Source organism: Crocodylus porosus, unplaced genomic scaffold (assembly GCF_001723895.1).
Source record: "Crocodylus porosus isolate Cpor-Errol unplaced genomic scaffold, CroPor_comp1, whole genome shotgun sequence".
Lineage (NCBI taxonomy): Eukaryota > Metazoa > Chordata > Crocodylia > Crocodylidae > Crocodylus > Crocodylus porosus.
This window is the reverse complement of record NW_017728909.1, coordinates 73,542,658-73,565,719: the sequence shown is the minus strand read 5'-3', so window position 1 is coordinate 73,565,719 and position 23,062 is coordinate 73,542,658. Positions and strand designations below refer to the sequence as shown.

The following is a 23,062-nucleotide window of genomic DNA, read 5'->3' as shown; positions in this document are numbered from 1 at the left end:
GCTCTGGGGGGGTTGCAGGTCATGGCTGAGAGAACCATCAGGGCTGCAGGGGGAGCCAGGAGCTGGCCCCAGCCCACCCCCCACCAGCAGTTGGGGAGCCAGCTTCATGCTGCTTCTGCCTGCTGTTGGGGGCAAGAAGCTGCAGACTTGGGTCCGTGGCCCCATAGCCCTGGCAGCTGGGAGCCCCCTTTGGCAGGGTTGGGGGACAGGGGCTGTGAGTGTGGGACAAGAGGTGAGCAGGGCAAGGGGGCTGTTGTGGGGGCAGTGAGGGGCACCAGCAGGGCTGGGGGAGGCATGGGGGGGGGTTGAGAGGCTAGGGGGTGCTGCGAGGGGGATTAATTTTAACAATGGATTTTGGGGTTTTTAAAATCAGAGAATTTGTAATTTTTTGTCAGAATTTGTGATTTTTTTTTTTATTAGAGAAAACCAAGATCCCAGCGTATCACACAGTTTCATCAGGATTATTTCAGGGATTTCTGTTCCCTTGAACAATACTGCTAGACAAAAAAATTGGAACAGAAGGTCTAGGTCACAATGCCATCAGGGGTGCACTGATAGAGATTTTTTGGGGCCAATACCAACAGCTGATTTTTAAGGAGGAATATCAGCTGATACCAATCTGATTTCCAGTATGCAGCCCAGCATCTTGAAGAACAGTGTCTGGCTAGTAAGGCTGTTGTGGTGGAAGAGGAGGGATTAGGAAAGGAGTGTGGGGAAAGCAGGGCAGATCAAGGCCCCTATGATGAGGGAGGGAGTGGGACTGGGGCAGGTGCCCAAATTTGGGGTTTTTTTGCTTCTTTATGAGGCAAAGAGGGTCTAAAAGGCCTTTTTATCGTACAGCATCAATCCTCTACTTATTCTATTTTTCTAGAAAGGCAATGACTAATATATGCGATACCAAGAATCTAAAAAAAAGTTCCTATTCATACTCTTTAAAACTGCTGAAAGACCTATGTATTGTCTCAGCTTTTGGATGTGCTCTAAGAAGGTTAAGACTGGGAGTGGGTACACTCAAAGATCAATTTTTGGACAATAGCACCTTGTTGAGGATAGGTGGTAGATTATGAACATCAGTTTAATGCATTTATTTGAGGATATATTTGAAGCATACAAACAGGCATTTTTAATAAAATAATTAAGTGCGCACAGCTTTTCAGGCCTCCCCTTACGAATCAAAACAAAAATAAAATCTACTTCTCTTTCTTACCTTGCAGACCAACTTTTATCTTAAAGAGTGGTCCCCATACAATAAGTCAAGCTTTCTTTAGTGTAATGTTCAATTTTCAGTATTTTTATACAAGCAGACATAAAATTAGTATGGATTTCAAATCAAAGCAGGTATATAATGGGCACTCTCTTAAATGAGGACACACAGTCTTGGCATTTATTGTACTGGCATCTACTAGCATGTATTAGAAGTGTAAGGTAAACCTTTTTACATAATGCACTAGCATTACAAAATACTTTAGAAAGTAAGTATATTAAAAAAGGAACTATCAAAACATAATGGACATAACTATATTAGGTACAAAAGACAATTTTACAGTGGGCAAAGAAAACATATTGTCCAAATTGCAAGTTTTCAGAGGAGATATGAACATTAGATTAACACCCGCTTTTACTAAAGCTGTAATTAGAGGAACAAATGGGGGGTGAGATCACACAGGGTGGATGTCCAAAAGCCAAAGTGGGCTGGCTAGAGTAGAGACAGTTTACTGAGCAACTAAAGAAACTTAGGAAGAAAAAGTTTTTAAATGGATCCAGAAATAAAGGAGAGACCAGAGATGATGCAGACTGAGAACTAACGGGGCCTATGAAGTGCGATTAGTCAGCTGTCTTAGCCTACATCAACCCCAATGCTTTTGAATTCCTCCTGAAAACTTACTGCTGCTCTGCCACCAAACGGCAAGTTGGATGTAGCGGTCCAACCTATTGACTTATTGGCATCATCCTTCTCACCCACATTGGAAAGTAGGGCTGGAAGGGGCCACATGAGGTCATCCAGTCCAGCCCCCTGATAAAAGTAGGATTGTCCATGACTAAAGCATCTAATCTGATGAACTGGACTTGGGTTCACACAAGCTTGTGCTATACATGTATATGTACACGCACAGGACACGGGGCCTATCTGGGGGCCAGATTTGGCCCTAAGGCCTAGTACCACCCCTCCTCCCCTGCCCCATGTGTTGGGATTTGGGTCTGGCTGCCAGCTACTGCTCTCTCCCACCACTAAGATCAGGCCCCATGGGCCCAATGCTCCGTCTGCCCTGTCCTGTGCCAGCACTGGGTCCTGGATGCAGCATGCAGGGTTTGGGGCTCCCCTTGGGGCCAGAGACTTGGTAACAGGGCAGCAGCATGACTCCCCGCTGGACCCGTGACAGGGGTCAGATGACAACACACAGGCTGGATGCAGCCTGCAGCCCAGAGACCGAGCAGCTCCAAGTCAGGCCTGAAGGCGTGCGCCCGCCCTGCCGTCCAGCTGCCCCCGAGGCTGCCCAGGGAAGCCCCACGCCTCTCTCCCCCAGCCCGGCCGGCTTATGAGGGGCCTCCCACGGGCGGGCGCATCGGCAGGCTCCTGTTGCCCCGCCGGCGGAAGGCGCCAGGCCGCGGTGCCCCCCCTCCCGGCCTTACCCGCGCTGGAGCCGGCACCCGCGAAGCAGGGCTCCTCGTTGAGGCCGAGCGGGGTGGGCGCTGCGCCGGGCCCGGCCTGCGGGGTCTTGTCCCCCCAGTGCAGGTTGCGGCTGCCCGGGATGTCGGGGGGGCTGCTGACCCAGTGGCTCAGCTCCGAGGAGGCGCTAAAGGACCTGGCGGCTCCCGGCTCGTCGCGCCCGCCGCCGCGGTAGCTCAGCCCGTCGAAGCCATCAGGGCGCCGCGGGTGCATGGCGGCGGGGCCGGGGGAGCGGCACCGGCGCCTGGGAACCGCCACAGGCCGCAGTAACAGAGGAGCCGGCGGCAGCACCCCGCAACCTGCACTTCCGGGGCGGAAACGGAACTGGGCTGCGAGGTCCTGAAGCCGAACCGGGGTCACGTGATCAGGGAGCGGGCACATACTCCCATAGCGTCCTAGCCTCTGTGCTTTCATTGGCCAGTAGGGACCCGTGGGTGATTACGTAATCAGAGGTAGGCACCTTTCTCCTCACATCCCCATTGGCCAATTAGGGAGTCGCGGTAGTCATGTGATATTAGAGAAGCACACCCCTCTTCCCCCCCCATCCTCCCTTAGTGCCCTCATTGGCCAATAGGGAATCGCAGCGGTCATGTGGTAAGGGGGCGGGCACACCCACCCCCCGCGTCCTCCGCTTGGTGCCCCAATGGCCAATAAGGAGTCGATTAGCGCGGGGGGTGGGGCGTGTTCCCCCATTGGTAAGCGTGAGTGCTCTTTGGTGCACTGATTGGTTGGAACCCTGGTGCGGGGGAAGAAAGGGGAAGGGGGTGGCGAAGGCACTGACTCTCGTGCGCATGTGTGGAGTACCCGGGTGGGGCGAGGCCCACGGCTTAGGAGTGAAGGCACCTGTTCTGCGCAAGCGTGGGGGTTTCGGCAAGAGCTGGTACTGGCACCGGTACGGAGGAAAGGCAGGGAATTATGATATTATTACCGCCATCATCATCATTAGTAGCAGTAATATTATTACATTATCAAGGACAAAGATAAAAAATTAATAATACATTATGAATAAAGTATTAGTATTTAGAGATACTATCCTGAATGATGATGATACAGCGCACAATTTCTAGCAAAGCACTGACCTGCGGGACAGTTGTCTGAAATAGCAATAGACAATGTTGAACAAATACATGATAAGGAACAGCCACTATCCAAAGAGTCCCATAGATAACAGAAATATCACTGTTTCCTACTTACAGATGGGCAATGGAAACCAAGAGGTCCTGATCTTGCCCAATATCACACAGCAAGTCTGTGGCAGAACTGGGAATAGATGCCAGCTCTCCTAAATCAGTGGGCGTGTCTACACATGTATTATGCATGCCTAAACTTAATATACCTTTGCTTAAGGTGCATTAAGGTGATTTAGGTGCACATTATGGCACGTTACATTTAGGTGCAAATAGCTAAGTTGCATTAGTGCACATGCAGACACAATAATGTGCATTAATGCTGTGTGTGTCCATTGATGCTTACTGCATTAACATGCATTACCACATCCACAGTTGCACTAATGCAACTTAACTAGTCACGCTTAAATTTGATACCTGCTTTATGAAGGAATAAAATTTAGGCTCACAGGGCTTTTTGACACGTGCAAGCACCACAATGCTGGGCAGTTTGAAAAGCTCCCAGCGCTGCAAGACATATAGTTATATAAGCAGCAAAATGTGCGTCAGCGCAAAGAAAATGGCATTGGTGCACTTTTGAACTGAAACACCTCAGAGGTGCTTTAGTTCAAAAGCACACGACCACCATTTTCTGCGTGCTGACACACGTTTCACCACTTATACAACTGCATGTGGCGCAGCACAGTGTGTGTTAGTTCACGTACAGAGCAGACTCGATTGAGTTTGCTCCGAAGTGGTGGATCTCCAGTGTGTCACAGGATAATAGGGTACGTGTATAAATGCCCATATAGCCTTAAATCACCATTTTAAAGGCTCATTAAGGGCATGCACATGTAGATACGCACCCCTAATGTGCCTTAAAAATGGCTATTTTAAGCTAAACCAACTTAAAAGAGGCACATGTAGAAGCACCCAGGGATTCTCAGCCAGGGTGCTGCAGCATTCTGGGGTATGTTGAAATCCTTTCAAGGGTAGTACAGAATTCCATGCAATGGTAGTTTCTGTAGGGAGCTGGGTCTTGACCTTGTTACACTCGTCCTCCCTAACAAGCCGGGACCAGAAATACTGCCATGAGACCTCACTGCTGTGGGCATGGTCTCTTTAAAACCAGCATTTTCCAAGGCTGGTTGAGGAAAGCAGAAGCTTAAAAGGACTATGGAGTTCCAGGCCAGGGGGAGGCCAATATATTGCTGACACTAAGGTATACTGATCTCCCCTGGGAAGGAGGAAAGAACTGGGAACAAAGACTTACCAGGTGTTGGCACAGAGGCATGGGCAAACAAGTTTGGGGGAAGAACCAGAGTGCCGGTGGTGAGCTAGAGGAAGTTGTGGGGCTCTCTTTGCTGAACACGGTCCCAGGTAGCCAGTGACCTGCAAGAAACAAGAGATGAACAGAAATCAGAAGAAACTGTGAGTAATATCAAGAACCTGATGCCGGGAGGGGGAACTATTCACATGAATTGTGATTAGAGCCCTATTTGGTAACAGGGTAGGGGGGAAGAGGACTGCATGGGTCATAACGGAGGCAGTGTACAGGCCGATTGCTGGATGAGGTGGAAAGGTCGGCAAATTTGACAGGCTGGAGAGACTCATATGACACAGCCTGTGATTTGGATGAGGAGGCAGAATAAAGGGAAGACCCTATCCAGTGGCGATTCGGTGAAGGTCACCCTGAAGCTCCACAGACTGAGTAACAAGGGGAATTAATGAGAGTCCTCTGAGGTAAGAGGGTCCATATAGATGGAAGGATTACTGAAGATACGAGTTGGCACACTTGAGATTGTACTGTCTATTTTTTTTAGTTTATATTATTTTTGGTGGTGTGCAAATGGACTGACTCTGATTATGACTTACTGGGAATGTATTAGGGAGATAGAGAGATGGATTTATACTTCCTACATGACAGTCAATATCATTAAGATCAACGGATGAGAGATGGACCAGGGTGTAGGGGTGGAGGAGCCCTGGACAGAATATACTCTGTGCACAGTGAAAGACATCTCCAGTAAAAGAACTTAGGACTGAAAAGGAAATCACACCTGGAAAGTGCTTCCAGGACATAGCTTTTCTCCAGCCTCCCATAGTTTCATTAAGCATAGCAGGCAAAACACACAGGAGCAAGGGAAAATTTAGGGCCTGAGAGTGAAGAGCTGTCAAGTCAAATACACCCTGTGACAGTAACACTGTTGTATATGCAAACGGGATTCACAAGACAAACCCAATGACTTCATATAAAAATCCATAGTGTTATAAAGTTCTGATTTGTAGTCTTTCTGTCCTTTGTAATAGAAAAATTGCTGTATTGTTTTTCTATAGTAAAAAATGAACAAAAACTAAGCAAAAACTGACATTTTTGAGGGGTACCTTGAGTCTAAAAAGGTTGAGAAGCCCTAAGTCCTACTCTCTTAATCAGAAGACCTAGCCAAAAATGTGAAATGCATGTCTTGTTAGTTGTATCTTTTTAAAAATGTAAGCTGGTGTGCAGGCTATTTTTGCCATCTGTTTCGTTTCTGTAATTAAAGACTCTTTGATCTGCTTGCATTGCAAGGGTGGGGTCTGCAATCATGTAAGAGGTCATGTCCTTGTACAGTTCCAATTTGGAACTGGATCAGGTTACTTAAAATCAGAACAGATATCTTTTGCCACCTTAGGACATCTGGAACACATTCAAAACACCAACTCCCTCAGTGCTGATTTATTCCAGGTGGCCAAACTCTCTAATTATCCCCACCTGCTTACTGTACCACCATCGCCCACAGAGCACAGCCATAGATCCTCACAGATGAAGGACCTTTTTTGCTCGAGATTCTGTAGGTTTCCCTTTCTGGAAATGCTTAGGGAGCTTTGAGCCGTGACCTGCAGCTCAGGGATTTGTGTCCTTTCGTTGCTAAGGGTAAGATTTTCAAACACCCCCTTTAATTTTAACAGTGGCTGCCTTTAAAGATTTCCAGGTTATTAACTTTCACAGCATGAGTGGTCCTATTGAGTTCAAGAACAAAGCATGTTCATGAAGTCTTTTCAGAATCACAGTCCAACCTATTTTTAATCTATTTGTGCTTGTTCCTCCCCCTCCCTGCCATCTTTTAGAAGGGTGGGAAATGCTGCTTTATTTAGGAGTTTATGTAAAGAGTTAATTTATCATTCATTATCTTTTTCTAAGCAACTGCACTTTAGGGGGCACAGTTTACAGTCAACACAGTCAGATTCATTTAGGTGACAAAAGAGATGATGTAGGTCATTAAAGGATGATTGTGGTTTTGTTTTTTAAAAGTGTACAACAGCACTGATATGGAGATGTATTTTAGGCCCCCTCTACACATTATATCTATTATGCAATTATTAGATTAATTGTACAATAACTTTAGACTGGATACACATGCAAATTAACTATGGCCCCTTAAGAAGGTCCAACCAACTATAAAGTTATTACTAAAAAATGTGTAATAACTTCATAGCTGGTATCGATCCAGCTTTAATTTGCATGTGTAGGCAAGGAGTGTCTACTTGTGCTAAACAAACTACCAGAAGCAGAGTAGCCACAAGTTCTGCACAAGTTACTCTGTGCTGCTTCTGGTGTCCAAGCTAGGCCATGGTGCTATACACTGAACTACATTCCAAGTGTAAGCTTACCCTTAGTGACTGGAAGACCAGTTTCATTACCACATTTGGTGTTAATGCATAAAACTCCTTCCCCTCTGCAAAAGAAAGAAAATTGTAAGAACCACAAAAATGTATTCACTTTTGTGCCCCCGGTGATCAGTCTGTGTGTATTTTGATATATATCCATCCTTTATACTATGTTTAGCACTTAAATGAACCTGATTTCCATGGAAAACCTTTATAAAAATAGGGAAATTAGTTTCTGAGAATGCACCAGTATCCATTAAAATGGAATATTTATGAATTTTTGTATGAATGTTGAAAGTACAAATTCAGCTGTCCATTGCAACTCAATTCAGATCAATAACTGAATTTCTACTATGTGCTGCTCCTACTAACATTATCTGATTCTGACTCCACTAATGCCTCCACTCAGAAATCATCTACTATTGTGCATCCAGGAAGCCTGAAGCATTTTAAAAGGAACTGCTAGTTACCATACATTCATAACCAAACCAGCAAGTTTAAAAAACTGAACACATTCAGTGTGAGGGTATTTCCATTTTGTCCATTGTGGAGATGTCTGTGTGACAATAAATTGTTCTGCAGTTATAAAACATTGTGTATTTGGTTGATTTACTGTGAGGAATGTCCTTACTTGCTTTGACTTTAATCCCACTGCAATTCCAAAATTCAAATACAGTATTCACGATCTACTCATATATATGAGAAAAATGCTTTCTGCTTTGCTTGAAATGGCATTTCTAGTGAGGAAGAAACCATACCAGAAAAAAATGGATTGTGTCAGCTTTAACTGTGCTCATCTGATAATTCACTATCAGATCTTTGGGAAGTGCTTTTTCATTCAAGGAGAAAGGTGAAAGGTTAAGTATCAGTGACAAGGGGCAAATGCAGTTGGTAACGTCATACATAGCTAATTATATTAGATGGGTGTCCTGCTCCTTCAGAGTTATTACTGCTGCTTTTGTCCTCAAGGCAGTGTGGTAAATTCATGATTGTCTTGACACAAAATGTCATCAAAGATGAAAAGAGAAATTACAGTTCTGAGCACTGTGAGGTGATGATGGAAGTGCTGACACTTTAGTATCATCTGTCCGAATCAATGAATGAGATTGAATGACATGTTCTCACTGAATTAATGCTGTGCAGGTTTGTAGCCAAAAAAGAGGGAGAAGGGGGAAAAAACCTCCACAAAGATGCTGAGAATACATGCAGTAAACTTTTATAACCACAATATCAAAGATTGTTAAAGGAACCTTCACAAAAACTGGGGATTTTAAAACATCTCTGCAACCACAAGTGCATGCAAGAAGGAGAATCTAAACAATGTATTTCTTTGTCCAGGTGAAGGTAAGAAAACTGGAGACAAAGTGGGAAGGAGTCACTCAATTTGCTAAGCCCTCTGTCAGTGACAAAATGCACAAGAAAAGAAATGCTAAGGCACGACTCCCAAAAGATGGTGGGATGCATTGCTTTAGGGCAAACAATTATTTTGGGTGGAGGGTCGCTTACTGTGTTTTGGCAAGCCATCAAAGGCCATGTGATAGGCAGCCATGGGCAGAAAAATATTCATTTTCTAAATTTTTTAAGGTCCCTGCAAGCCAGATAGAATGGCCTGGCAGGCCGCATCCAGCCTGTGGGCAGCGTTTTGCCCTGCTTTAGGGTTACTGCACTCTCTTAACTTGGCCTTAGGACTCAGCCTTTCTGATTTCTGTAGTGTAAGAGTGATGCTGTAGCTCTGATGGTCCAAAAATTATGTGAGGGGCAAGGACTTCTTAGGGTGAGAGCTTTTACTGGACCATCTATGTAGTTGGAATAAAGTTAGACAATCTTATGAAAGTAAGACATTCTTCCTCAGAGACTATTCAGAGACCGAAGGAAGAATGGCTTACATTAGAAAGCTTGTCTAACTTTATCCCAACTACACAGTTGGTCCAATAAAAGATCTCACCCTAAGCAACCCTTGCTTTTCTGACTTCTGTCATCTGTGATGAAGCAATGCCTAAGTCATCAAGAGAGGTGGCAGCATGATGGAGTAATCAGGGGCAGTTGAAAAGGGAAGGAGGAAGCACTGTGGCAGAGGAGAGCTAGAGGCCATTTCCCCCCACAGTAGTTTGACTGATGGTGACTTGGACACCCCCTGTGGCAGACTGTAGTGCAGAGCATGTACACAGGGCAACCAGAGAGCTGGGAGAAGGATGTGTAGAAATGGGAAAAGCCTGATGCCAGGCCGGAGGCATCTCTGCCTCTCAGCCCCAAGCACTGGGACTAGGCGACCTGTATGTGCCAGCCCCCAGGTGCTCCTCACAGAAGGCCTTAGCGCCTGTGTTCTGTCACAATAGGACGTTCTATCACAATAATTCCCTAGCAACCATGCCATGGCCCCCAGCGAAGCAGGCGATGCAGGTGGGCAGCACCGCAGGGCTGGGGGGTGGGTGGGCAGGGGCTGTGGGTGTGCAGGGTGCTGCAATCTAACTCCCAGCTCCCTGAGGAGTGAAGCAGGACACGGCCCCAGTGCAGGTCCCAGGGGATGACCAGGGCACAACTAATAGCCCCCTTCACATCCCATCCTGTGCCTGCTATGCATTGGGGTCCATGGATTTCCTGCCCCTCCCTGCTTTTTGGTGCGGGGAGAGGAATACACTTCCCTGGTGCCAGCATAGCCTCTGGGGGCAGGAGGTAGCTGAGCTGGGGAGCTGGGCAGCCGCTGTCTGCTGTGCACCCTTCCAGCTCCTCCCACCTGATCCTGTGGTGCAGTTCCATCTCCTTATTAGTCTTGTTCCCTTCTCTCAGTAACATCCCAGTTTCTCTCATCAGCCCAGGAATTCATCTCCCACCTTTTACATTTTCCATGCCTTCCCACTGCTGCTAGCAGCCTGAAGCCCCCTCGTTAAGTCTGCTGATCCAGACAAGCGAATCCTTGGGTGGTTAATTCTCTTCTTTCTCTGATTTGACTTCAGAGAGAAATGCCTAAGCCGCCTTGACATTTTTCTGACAGCTCCCCCAGCCTCCTTTGTAAAGCTGTAGAGATGCAACCTGTCATCCCTCCTGGCTCTCCTTAGCTAACAGACACCTCACACTTCTCAAACAATTACTTTACCTGGTTTAGAAGAACCTACTTCCCTGTTTCTTCTTCAGCCTTCAGTCCTGTAAACATGGATTTGCATGATTTCACAGTGGCAGCCAAGGGGCCTGACTATTTCCGAACAAAGCTGTGCATACGCTTAAGTCTTTGCAGAGTACCATGAGACACTGAGCTGGCAAAGATATACACTCATATAAAGTTGTGTGCCCTGAGTAGCCTTGATTTCCATGCATCCATTCACAGTGCATTTAGCAAAGCTTTGTAGCTTCAGAGCCTGAGATCCCAATCCTTACACACAAACTTAATTTGAGGATCATGAATGGTTTACAATGATTTCATACCTGCAGTTTAATCAAATAGACAAGTGTTTGCACAACTAGGTTCTGCAGCTGTAAATTTTGCAGAAGGAATACCTTGGGTCTTAAGTGGTGCTAGGACTTATTCAGTACTCAAAAAATAATAGTCACTGTGAGAAAAGAGGATGGATTGTTGGGTGTGTTTCAAATAAATAAAAATGTTTCACTCCTTTAAAGGACACCATCAATGAAAAAAATCCCGAGTTGTAACACCAGTTGGAGCAAATTATGAACATACTTGAGTTTGCCTTTGAGAGTAGATGCTGAAATTAACATGTGAAAGTGTTTGCAGAATCAGGACAAAACATCCCTTTAAGGAAAGAGATTAGAAAAAGATTTCTCTCTGTTGTCTAAGTGTGTTAACTCTTTATTTTTGGCAGTATCTTGTTCATAGTACATTATTTAATATTCTTCTCTTAGTATTAATACTGCTTTTGCACAGCAATAGGTAAAAAAATATTATTGAAAGTAGACAAATGTAATTGCAAAATTGCTTAGGAGACCTGGGGCACATAGAGTACCTGAAACAACTTTTAGTATTTTATTATTTACTGGAGTTTAAGCTTATATTGTTCTTGTCATCAGGCTAAAAACACCAGTGTGACTATGTGATGTATGTGTGCAGTCCCATAAGATTTCCCTTATTGGGAAAGAGACATAAATAAGCAATTGCAGGAGCAGGTAGTACATTTGTTTCCCCTTTCTCTCATTGTTCAGTAATTGTTTTTCATTGGAGTACAACACTCTAAAACAGGGGTGCTCAACCTGTAGCCCGTGGGCCAAATGAGACCCACAGAGCCTTGGAATCCAGTCTGCAGGGCTTCCCACCAGTATGGAAATTTGGAAGCAGGGGAGCAGTGACAGTACTGACACCCAACTCTGCTACCAAAATCCCAAGCACCATGTGGCAGGATGGAGCCAGGCCATTTTCCTCCCCTCGCACGACCAGATCAGAGTAGGGCTATGCCCCCTTTCCCTTCCCAAGGCCAGGTTGGGGCCAGGCCATGCCCTTCCTCCACTGTTAACCTGGGCCATGTCTCTTTCCCCAGCATGGCTGGATTGGGGCTGGCCTGTTCCTGCCCCCTTATACATGGCCAGATGGGGCTGCACTGTACCCACAGCAGTCACTGGATTGAGTCCATCAGCAGGATCCAGCCTGCAGGAAGATCGGGCACCGCCCATCTGGCCCTCCAGATAAAAAGGCTGAGCACCAGTCCTCTAGAACACCCTAGAATAGTGTATTGTGTGCAAGAATCCTGAATGGGTTGTGAGAATAGATGACTTAATGTTATTTAGTTGCTCTTGACTTCTAAGCTACTGTGCAAAGGTTTTCTTAGTTATAAATTTTAGTGCTGTGTTTATTTCATCAAGAATTTGTTTCTGTAACAAAGAGCATATTGCGCATAGGGACTTATTATTAGAGGTTGACCTAAATTGTGGGGAGACATACCAATTTTTGCAGGTTGATCACAGCATAAAGTCATAAATTTGCAGTCATTTCATGGAGGCCCCAATCTTCACTGCTGATCAACAGAGAGGCCCCACCCTCAGCCTTGATTGGCAGTGAGGCACCAGGCAGAGGAGGGATTGGGGGTGAGGTTGCCATCTTGATTGCTGGCTGAATTTCATGCAGCCCCACCCCTTGGCAATAATTGGTGGAGCAGGGACAAGAGGACACTTCCTCCCACACCGCAGGGGCCTCCATCTGCCCCTCCATACCCCTTCTCTCCTCCCTCACCCCTTCCCCCACAACAGACATACCAGCCAGATGCCACTCACCATGCTGCCCAGCTGCATATCAGAAATGGATCAGTATCAACTGATATGACTCATTAAAAATCAGCCATTGGTATTGGCCCCAAAATTATCTATTAGTACACCCCTAATTGAGACCAAAAGCTTAGTGCAGTTCATGGTCCAGGGCACAGCAGCTTGTGTGGGGCCTCGCTCCCTGTCCCTCGGGGCCCACAGGGCCTGCAGGAGGGGCAGCAGGAGGGGCGGTGATGCGGCGGCAGGGGCAGTGATGCCCCGGATGTGGCAGGAGAGGTGGCGGCCCAAACAGGCAAAGATGCCTGTTCGGGCCGCTTAGTTAACTGCCATATTTTGTTATCTGGCACCCCACATTCCCCATCGGTACTGGATAACAAAGCTTTTACTGTATATGGATAGCAAGCATATGCAGACTTGTTATAAGCGATATGGCAGGATATCTCTAAAGACCAACATTTCAAAAAGAACATTGAACCCTTATCCTTTAGGACATTGGCCAACCTGTGTTAGAGGTTAGTAGGAAATTATCCATGAAGGGAAATTATCCTGTAATTGCCTGCTACAGATATTGGGTTCAGGTACTGGTACAGATTTCCTTGTACCCTCCTATAAAGGATATAGTAGTGTTCACTTTCAGGGCTCAGATACTGGACTAAGGGAAACACTGGTCTGAGTGTGCTGCTGTTATCCAAAACTTTCCCAAGGCAATGGAATATCTACTACTAGCACATCTTAAAAAAACAAAGTAAAATAAAAAGCAGAGTGTCTGAAACTAGGGGAAGTTAAAGAGCTAAATCTGCTGTGGAATTTGTTCTACTGTGCTGTGTCCAATTCTTTGATTCTATCATGATGGGTGCTATATAGAGAAACAGTTAAAACAGACACCATTACATTATTTCTCTGACCTTTGATGCATTCCTGGTAGGATTATTGGACCCATTTTTCTCAGTGCATCTCAAGACAAGGGCCTCTGCTAGAATATTCTGAGGGAATCTTCAGAGTGTGTTGGTCCCCATAAGAGCACCAGAGTCTTTATTTGAGCAGTTTTGAAAGTAGGATATTCAAGGGAGATTGCCAGGAGTACAGACTTCACAGAGAAGTCCCTAGTAGAAGTAAGTTCCTATCACTGAGAGGGTTGGGGGGAAGCAAATTAAGGTTATATACCATAAAAATGTAAAAAGGCATCTGTGCTATTGATAAGTAATGCCATGAACTGCCCAATCTAACGGGGTTTTCCATTTTCAGCTCAATATATTTGGAAAAAAATAGGTTTAAAATTTCCTCTCTCTTACCTGAAACTATGCCATCATGCTAAAAACTCAAGATGCAAACCCTGCTTACATACCCAGATCATAGAAACTGAGTTACTATTATTGAACAAAAACCTTTCTAAGAGCTTGGTCTCTCAGCTGCAACAAGCACTTAATTATTGATATTGTATGTGACTGAACACCATAAACATATTTCTCTGTGGGATTTTAATTACAGCCTTCAGGAGAGCACAAAAATACTGACAAAATAAATGCTCTTTCCTATAACCTTGTGAGAGGGATTCAAGTTAAAATAGCATTCAAAACCAATTTGACCTACAAACACACACATTTCATCCTGCTATAGGGCCATTTGCCTATGTGGCTTTACATCACATTTACTGGGACTGTTTCCATCTCTTTCTTTCATGAAGCTGATACAGAGCTCACAGATTAGCACAGGTGTGCTATGAGGAATCAGGGCTGTCCTTGGTGAAATAATGGAAAATATATGTCATGGGTTAGCTGGCAGTGACCTAGCCCAGGGGTTTTGAAAGGGCAAAAGATGATTGGAGGACTTGGGATTACCTTTCCTCACCAGTCTGGTAATGATTTGGCCCAGCGGTTTTGAAGGGGTAGAAGATGATTGGAGGACTTGGGATTCCCTTTCTGCACCAATCAGGCCCCAGAGACTCCCCCCCACCCCGTCCCCTGTTCGGCCTCTTGGGTCACCTGGAGGGGGATAAAAGAGGGCAGCGTGGGCTGACTCAGGGGGGAGACGAGCAAGGAGTGTCACAGAGCTGGCAAGAGCTGAGCAGGAGCAGTGCCCCAGAACAGCCTGAAGGAGCAGGACCTGCAGGCAGCAGTGGGACCCTCAGCAGCGTGATGTGCGGCCGGCAGGAGAGGCTCCCCTGCTCCAGCAAGGATCTGAGCAGCAACCTGAGAGGTTCCCAGCTCTGCTTCCAGATCCTCCAATCAGAGGCTAGGCAGCTTGATGTGAGGCCAAGGCTCTGGGAGGGTCAAGACCCCTAGCAGACCAGAGCAGTGCTACCAGTAGTGGCTGTGTGGCAGCATTTTTGCCTATCAGGTGGGAGATCTGGGTTCAAGTCCCAGCTGAGGTGACTTTGGGTGAGTGATCTAACAAAAAGCAAATCTTGCAGTGGAAAGGGGCTATTGTGTTTTCTCCCCCTCCAGGTACCAAGGCCCTATATTTCGCATTTTGTGCCTTTTTATATTTCACCAACCCATATTGTTTGTTCTGCTGTTTGAGTCTTATATTTTGTTTAACCCTATTTTTTGTCAATGATTGTAAGTGTCTAACCTTTGTTGAAATCTGCCCCCTTGGGGCACTGTAGCGTCTACTATACCCTCTGATTTATGCCTGTTACGTTCCCAGTATTAAAAGGTATATGGTTAATTTCCCATTAGTGGTCTGGCTCTGCTTTATAGGGGGAGGAGAGTTCCTACACCTCCCACAGCGCTTGTGCACCTGCTTTGATCCCTTCAATTGGAGAGGGGGTACCTCTTGGAGTACCACCCAGGTTACATATATTTTAAAAGTCACTACATATCTGTAGAGCATAAGGCTTCATGAGTGAGAATCAACATATGTGTTTAGAAAGAATACACTTGGTACTATAAACTTGACTCTTTTTAGTAGGATGATGACAAAACTAGAGGAAGAGAAATAAGGGTGGTAGATCTGGGTCTTTGTAATTTTTTTTCTGCACTGCTTATTCCTCAAAATACTGTGTGTAGATCAACTGCAGCTAAGGAAGTCTTTAAAAATTACTTGAATTACTATAGTGCTTCCTATCCAAAGATCCAAAATGCTTAACACTTGCTACTGAACTTACTTTCACACACCCCTTGTGAGATAAGGTTGTTGGCTTCTAAGGAGAAACATGGTGCTTTAATTCTGGAGTGGAAAAACCCCACTGTCAAATGTCTTCAGCAAATAGGTATATCATAATCATGAAAATGTCTTAGAAAAGCCTTGAGTCTAAACTAACCCTTGTAGAGTATATGCCCAATCCAAAGTTCCTTGAAATGAGCTGGAATCTTTCTGTTCATTACAATACAGCTTGGATCATTTCCTAGGCTACCTAACCACTCTAAAAAATATCAGTGCTTCTGTGACTCTCAGCAGCTTACCATTTAAGGTAAAAAAGACAGTTCTGTACCGTTTACGGTGTCTTGTAATTGATTATATTTCTCACTGAATTTCTATTTAATATGTTTTTAATGCATAAATTACCAGAAGGACTGGGTGAAGAGGAGAAATAAATATTCATTGACTATATTTGATGCATTTTGCTGTAATATTTCACTGAAAAGATTTTCACCAAATACTATTTTACCAGCTTTAAATCAGGCTGGACATGGAAAAAGGGTATTAGGTGAATACTTTACAGGCGCATCAAGGTGAGAGTGCACGTGAGTTTCCCTAGGGACAAACAGCAGCAGCACATAAGGTGCTTGTATGCGTGATGCAGGTTTAGTTCAAATGGTGGGTTTTTAACTTGTATGTTTTTAATTGTGACCCACTGTTTCAATTTAAGGGGCTGATGGCAGCTTGCCCCTTGGCCATGGGAGGGGTGGGCAGGCTCCGTGAGGGAAAAGAAAAAGGATTGGGCTTACTGCTTTTTTTTTCTCCCATGGCAGAGCCTGCCCACGCAAACTGTCACCGGGTCATGCAGCCCATGGGCTGTAGGGGAGCCTGGTGCTTCCCTCCATGGTGATGGCACACCCCGGGGCTACCCGGGCAGGGTGCTAGCTGGGTAGGTGTTGCCCCAGCTTGCAGACAGCACCTGGCCCGATCCAGCGGTGCATGGGGTGCTGGAAGCCTGGGTGTGCTCAGGGAAACTTGGAATTGGTGGCCTTCCAGCACCCTATGCACTGTCTCTGCTGCCTTCCTACCATCTGGAAGCACCCAGGACTGGGCCGGCTTGCCCCTGGGTGGTAGTAGGGTCGTTGGGTGTGCTGGTGGCCAGAGAAGGCTGCAGGGATGGTGCACAGGGCACTGGAAGCCTGGCAAGCAGGAGAGGCTTTGAGGCGCTGCAAACTACACGTTCCCACTCATGAGGATGTGGCTTATTTGACGAATACTGATAAAACCCATTTAAATACAATATTTGTTAAGTACTATTTTACCTACTTGCTACATCTCTTTTACTATTTTTTCTAATTAAAAAGACCTTATTTTCTGGCTTCTTTTTGTTGTTTGTTTTTTCTTTGTGAAAACAGATCACATTGAGTCTTTAGGGTCTGTTTCTTGCTTCTTTCTTCCTATATCCCATATTCCTTTGTATCTCTTTCAATACAGTAAGATCTCTACTTCCTCCCTCATGTTTTTTGTCTCTTCTGCAATGTCCCCCAGTATTCCTGATGGTGGGAGACAGGATTCTAGAATGCAGATAGAGAATAGAGAATACTTATGATGTACCGCTGAGGTAAATAGGCAATACAGATGCCCAGCAGGGGTATGCAAAATGGGCCATATTTGATTCGGATTCAGCCCAAATTGGGGACAGTGATTCGATTAGTTGATTCGGATCACTGTCCCCAATTCGATCTGGCCAAATCCGGATACCAAGGCCCTATATTTCACATTTTGCATTTTGTGCCTTTTTATATTTCACCAACCCATATTGTCCGGATACTGGCATATTATTTGGCTCTTCATTCCAGAATATTCCTGAAAGTGTAGCTTGCCTCCACTATTTTAGACACAGCTTTTGAATGTTTCTTCTACGTACCTTGAGGTATCAGGTGTGGCTCATGAATGCTGCAATGCTGGGGCAGAACATCCTACAGGGCTGTGGGCCTCCCCCCCCAAAGTGTGCTTGGAAGTGGACCAGAAGTACTTCCAGTCTACTTCCAGGTTCACCGTGGAGCATGCAGGGCACCCCATCTCCCCCCGCACTCCCTCCAGCTTGGCAATCAGCTACAAGGGAACCCTGGATGCCTCCCCAGACCCAGGAGGCACCAGTCACTGAGCTCATCTGGAGGGTGCAGGGAGGGCCCTGTGTGCTCCACAGCGGACCTGGAAGTGTACTAGGAGTGCTTCTGGTTCACTTCTGGTTCTGCTGCCAAGCATGCTGGGGACCACCCCACACTCCTGTGGGACGCTTCATCCACCCCAGCATCGCAGCATTGACGAGCCTCCTGGTACCTTGAGGTATGCAGAAAAAACATTTAAAGCTGCGTCTGTGTCCGAATCTCCAAATCTTTCTGAATCTCTCTGAATCAATTCAGAGGGCTCCAATTCGATTTGGAGAGATTCAAGGGTCACCTGATTTGGTTTGGATTTGGGGATTCAGCCACTGAATCGGGCCAAATCTCCGCTGAATCCGAATCAGGGACCAAAGCTTTGCATAGCCCTAATGCCCACTACCTGCTAGACAGCTCTTATTAGATTTCCTAAATGCACTTCATCAATCCATAGATTCCTTATAATTGGACACAGCACGGATACTGGCATATTATTTGGCTCTTCATTCCAGAATATTCCTGAAAGTGTAGCTTGCCTCCACTATTTTTCTACATTTATTTACCAGTCAAAAGGCAGTTAGCCATGTAAGTCTGAAATCACGCAGAAGGTAGGGCAGGATGTTACCTTTGAGCTAACTGGTTCAGAGAAGCATAAGCCTTTGTGGGCAGCAACCTACTTCATCAGATTTGTCTTTGCTACCTGACAAAGTTGGCTTCTCCCATAAAAAGCTTATGTAGTTCTGAACCAGTTAGTCTCAAAGGTGCTCTTCCTTCTTTCCCAGCTCTTCCTTCTTTCTGCCTTACCAGCTAGGTAGCAAGGAGACATTAGCACAATACAATTCATGTTGCAGCTACTAAATAAAATAGAGGTAAGCTTTGGACTGCTCTAGTGACTTTGAAGTTTTTGTTTTTGTAACTTAGTTTGAGCTTTGTAATGTCTAGTTATTTTATTTAAGACCTTTGAAGAATTGAAATCCTCTATAATTGCTAGGAATGATTTATTATACTGGTTGTTTTTTGTTTCATCTCTCCTTTTCTAAAATTTTGATGTTAGTATGTCTTGCACTGACAGCATTTTAAAACTGTAATGAGTTGCCTTGACATTGTTTACCGTCATAATTTGCCATAATAAGTGGTCTCTATAGATTTGAATTGACAATTTCTCCTTTCTTGGCATTGTAATGCAGTATCAGACAAGTGCTTGAAGAATATTTTATGATATAAAGGCTTCTAAGTCCCTTGAGGAACAAAAGGAATGAAAAATGGAAAAAACTGAAAAATCTTAACCACCATCAAAAAAGAAAGTTTAAATGCCAAAAGGCCTATGTTAAATGTCAATTAGTGTAATTTTTTTTTAAAAAACATATAGCTTAAAAAGGAAGAAGTTTAAACCTTGGTCAAATGATTTCTTTTATTCTGGAAAAGCATAACCTTTCCAGGAAAAATCTGCATTCTAGTTGAAATCTTCTGTGCAAGGTTCTGCTGAAGGCCATATCAAACTGCCTATAAATTATAATATGAAATAATATAAAATATGGATTTTTAATGGGAATATTGTCTATCCTCTTACATTCTCTGAATCTTTACAATGCCACTAAAGCAGCAGAGGCCATGTGTGCATCCTCAGGGAACTGCTGTGGTCAGGAAGTACCTTGTGGACATAAGGTATTGTGGCTGGCTTTCTGCCTCCATCTCCATATATGTGGTAATAAGAGGGACTATGCCAAGTAGAGTTCCTGAGGGACTGTTGCTGGCTGACAAATTTGATAAGTTTGGAGACTGTTTTAATACATGCCTAGGACTATGGCTAAAGGCAGCCTGAACCAGCTGTATACATCTTACTACAGCTCCCATTCTGTTCTGTTGAACACAGCAAAAAATGGAGAGCAGCACAAACTGTGGCATTAAAAGTCAACAGGCTCTTGCATCAGGGTCAGGACATTTGTAGTTGAAAGTCAACTCAATAAGGCTCTCAGGTAAGATTGGGAAAATCGACTTTAGGGATTTGCACTTTTTAATTGTTTTTTTTTCTGGGGTAAGCACAAGAAAAAGCTAATACAGTCTCTGACCATAGAATCTTATGTCTTTCTATAGCTGCATTGGCTGTATATGCTAAAAGAAAACAATGAGCCACTTTCATCCACTTATTTGATCAGTCAATGTAACTGTGCTGTACAGAGCAGTCTCTGTATCACTGAAGTTTTGCATCCTATCTTCTAGCTAGGGAATCCCAAAGTAGCTTAGTGCCTCTTGAAGGCTCCAAGTCTAACTAAACTTAGCCATACCTATTATCTCCTGTGCATGTAGGAAGTCTTAAGTTTTAGTAAATTACCTTCAACTCAGAGATGTACAGAATTTGATCTGGAATCCTTGCTGAGATTTATCTCCCAAATCCCCATGTCTTTACTTTGAGAGGACCTCTTCAGAGGCTGATGCACTGTGTCCATTACACAGTAAAAGTCCCTGGTTCATTACAATTCTCAAAACCTGTAGAGAAAAATTTGAACAGTGTTAGTGTCTCCTTCAATTCTGCTTTAATGCTTTATGCTGAAATGCAGGAGGCTGTTTTACAAAACCCTGTTTTGTGTTAAAACCTGATTAGGTCCATCTTGCTTATAAATGTATATGCTAGTCTATGCCCTTATAAGAGTATCAGTCAGCTTCTTGGTTTTGAGGCTTCAGGGGCATTTCTTATGACACTTGGCCCCAAGTACTAGGTTGAGTCATGATCTTAATTAAAGCTAACTTCAAGATCACAGTGAAAAATTATCTGAGTCTTGAAATGCGAATACTGGAATTTTTCTGTCTGGCTGGAGCTAGAGGCAGCCTTTAACCTCATCTTACATTATCAGTGATGATGGAAGCTGTAGCATTAGAAAGACTCCATAATTTTTCCTCCTTTTATTTTGGCTGCCAATAAGTTTGGAGTTATAAATTCTCCAAAAAGTTATCTTTTCACTTTTATTTCTAGTTTTGCTGGAGGAACCAGCATTTCTTGAAACTTAATATGGCGTTAAAAAAATGTATGCAAGTTTGATTATGGCTAGGCATAAACTTTTCTCATAATAATATTCTAATTTGATATACAGGGCTGTTTCATGTATCAAATTACTTTTAATTTTTTATTTATTAGTTTAAACCATTATTACACATTGTAAACAGAATGCCAATAACAATCAAAAAGACTATGTAAAGTTCACAGAGTTAACAGCTGTGCTGTAGAAACACCCAACCAGTTTTCTTCATGCTTACCACTATAACAAGATGTCATCCATCAAGTGAGCAGTTTCCATCAAAGCTTAAATAATTTCCTTGCTAAATAAAGCAGATAGAAATATCCAGTTTATCATTTTAGTACAGTCTCAGCACATTTTTGTCATAAGTGAATGAATTAAAATGAATGAAAGATCAGTGAGATAATTTTCCACCCCCCCAAAAATAAAATCAGAAATGAGGGGTTGGGAGGATGCTATTTCAATCCAGATTTTGTATAAACTGTAAACATATTCTGTACTTTAGAATGTTATATACTAAACATTTTGTACTGGTTATGAACTGTTATTAAACTTGGCTGTTCTAAATAATGCTAAGAAGAACTGGCTAGCAGTCTTCTCCTTACCAATTTAATTAAAATCTATATTTTGTCTAGTTTTCTTGGAACGTATAAGGAAAGGGGGTTGATAAAGGTGGGTAAACTTATTATTTTAAAACTTGTAAAGACATAAGATATTCAGTGTTACATTTGTGACTAGGCCATAATTGGTTCATTATTATTGGGAATAATTTTATCTCTCTCATTAGTGGGTAAAACTTTATATCAGGAGTTTGATTTATTAAAAAGGTTCCTTTCAAAGCCCAGCATTGTGCAGGAGTCATTTTTGCAGAAACAGGTTCAAATAATTTTCAGTGTTTTAGATATGGGAAAGATAGAACCAAGGGATCTAGTTTTAGTTTCATTTTTAATGTTCTATCTTATACAGGCTCTGTACTTATCCATGGATATAAAAAGGAATAGCAGTTTGGTAGGGCTAGGACAGGAGGCATCTTTATCAGTAGCTATCAGAAATGAATTCATCTATTACAGAAGCTGTAATCCAATATGTATCTTTGTTCTATGCCAGTGATTCTCAGTCGGGGTGCTGGAGCACTCTAGGTTGCCATGAGATCTTTTGAAGAGTGATGCTGAGAGAAGCTTAGGCTCAGACTTGTCCCTGACTCCATTGGGCAACCCCTCTGCAAAGGGATTAACACTGTAATAAACTTAGTTTTTGAAACATGGTGCCACTCAGGTCACAAAAGGTATGTAGGGATGCCTTGAGTCTGAAGAGGTTGAGAACTACTGCTCTATGCATATAACTAGATTTCAGTATAAATGGAGTTGTTTGTATTAAACTTTTGGAGGTTTTATTTTGATTTTTTTTAATGTATAGCATAGTAATTTACATTTATTTTACGTAGCACATTCAAGCAGTTGAAAGTGATTCAGAGTCATTAATTGAGCTGATAAACTCTGTCTTTGGACCCACTACTTTCTTACCTCTTAAGCATTCAACTATTGTTATTCCTTTTTACAGGTCGTGTCTACACATGCTTATTTACTAGGGCTGTGTGAAGCTTCAGGTGCTGATTTGATTTCAAGACGATGCGAGCACTCTAGGGTGCCATGAGATCTTTTGAAGGGTGATGCTGAGAGAAGCTTAGGCTTAGACTTGTCCCTGACTCCAACAATGACTGCCCCACCTGACCCCAGCTTCCATTTCTTTAAAAAATGAAATAAAATCCCCGCACTCACTGGCTGCTACAGCAGCTGTCAGGGCTTCTGGGGACTCGTGGTAGAGCCCCCCCCCATGCAGCATGAGTCAGTGGGGAGCAGCAGGGATCGCCCCCCCCCCGCCACCTGGCAGCAGCCAGTGAATGTGGGGCTTTTTAATTTTTTATTTTTTTTAAAGAACCAGGATGCTGGGACTTGGTGGGGCAGCCAATGACAGGGCTGGGAGAGCGGGCGGGGGATAGGGCCAGTTTGATTTAGAGAGTCAGCCAATTCGGCAGCGGTCGAATCTCCGAATCAGAGTTGACTGAATCAATTCGGGGCAGTGACTCACCAAATCTACGTTGGTTAGCACTACAGAAGAAAAAGACTTGGGGGTCATCATTGACCACAAGATGAACATGAGCCTCCAATGCGATGCTGC

The 23,062-nt window shown here is 44.1% G+C and overlaps 2 protein-coding genes and 1 long non-coding RNA gene across 3 annotated transcripts in view; 1 reads left to right on the top strand and 2 right to left on the bottom strand.

Moving 5' to 3' along the window:
• The window catches only part of SLC25A46 (solute carrier family 25 member 46), a 29,998-nt gene extending 26,990 nt beyond the window's left edge, over positions 1–3,008 (bottom strand). The window contains exon 1 of the mRNA XM_019532472.1: positions 2,632–3,008. Within this exon, the coding sequence (XP_019388017.1) occupies positions 2,632–2,881 (250 nt within the window). The 5' untranslated portion in view covers positions 2,882–3,008. The remainder of the gene's footprint in view (positions 1–2,631) is intronic.
• Positions 3,009–3,244: 236 nt separating this feature from the next.
• The window catches only part of TMEM232 (transmembrane protein 232), a 123,818-nt gene continuing 104,000 nt past the window's right edge, over positions 3,245–23,062 (top strand). The window contains exon 1 of the mRNA XM_019532464.1: positions 3,245–3,363. Coding sequence (XP_019388009.1) covers positions 3,312–3,363 — 52 coding nt within the window. The 5' untranslated portion in view covers positions 3,245–3,311. The remainder of the gene's footprint in view (positions 3,364–23,062) is intronic.
• Positions 17,114–21,190, bottom strand: LOC109308164. Its single transcript, XR_002100512.1, has 3 exons — positions 21,123–21,190; positions 20,203–20,357; positions 17,114–17,282 (listed from the first exon to the last, which is right to left on the bottom strand). It is a non-coding gene; the product is annotated as an uncharacterized LOC109308164 (long non-coding RNA).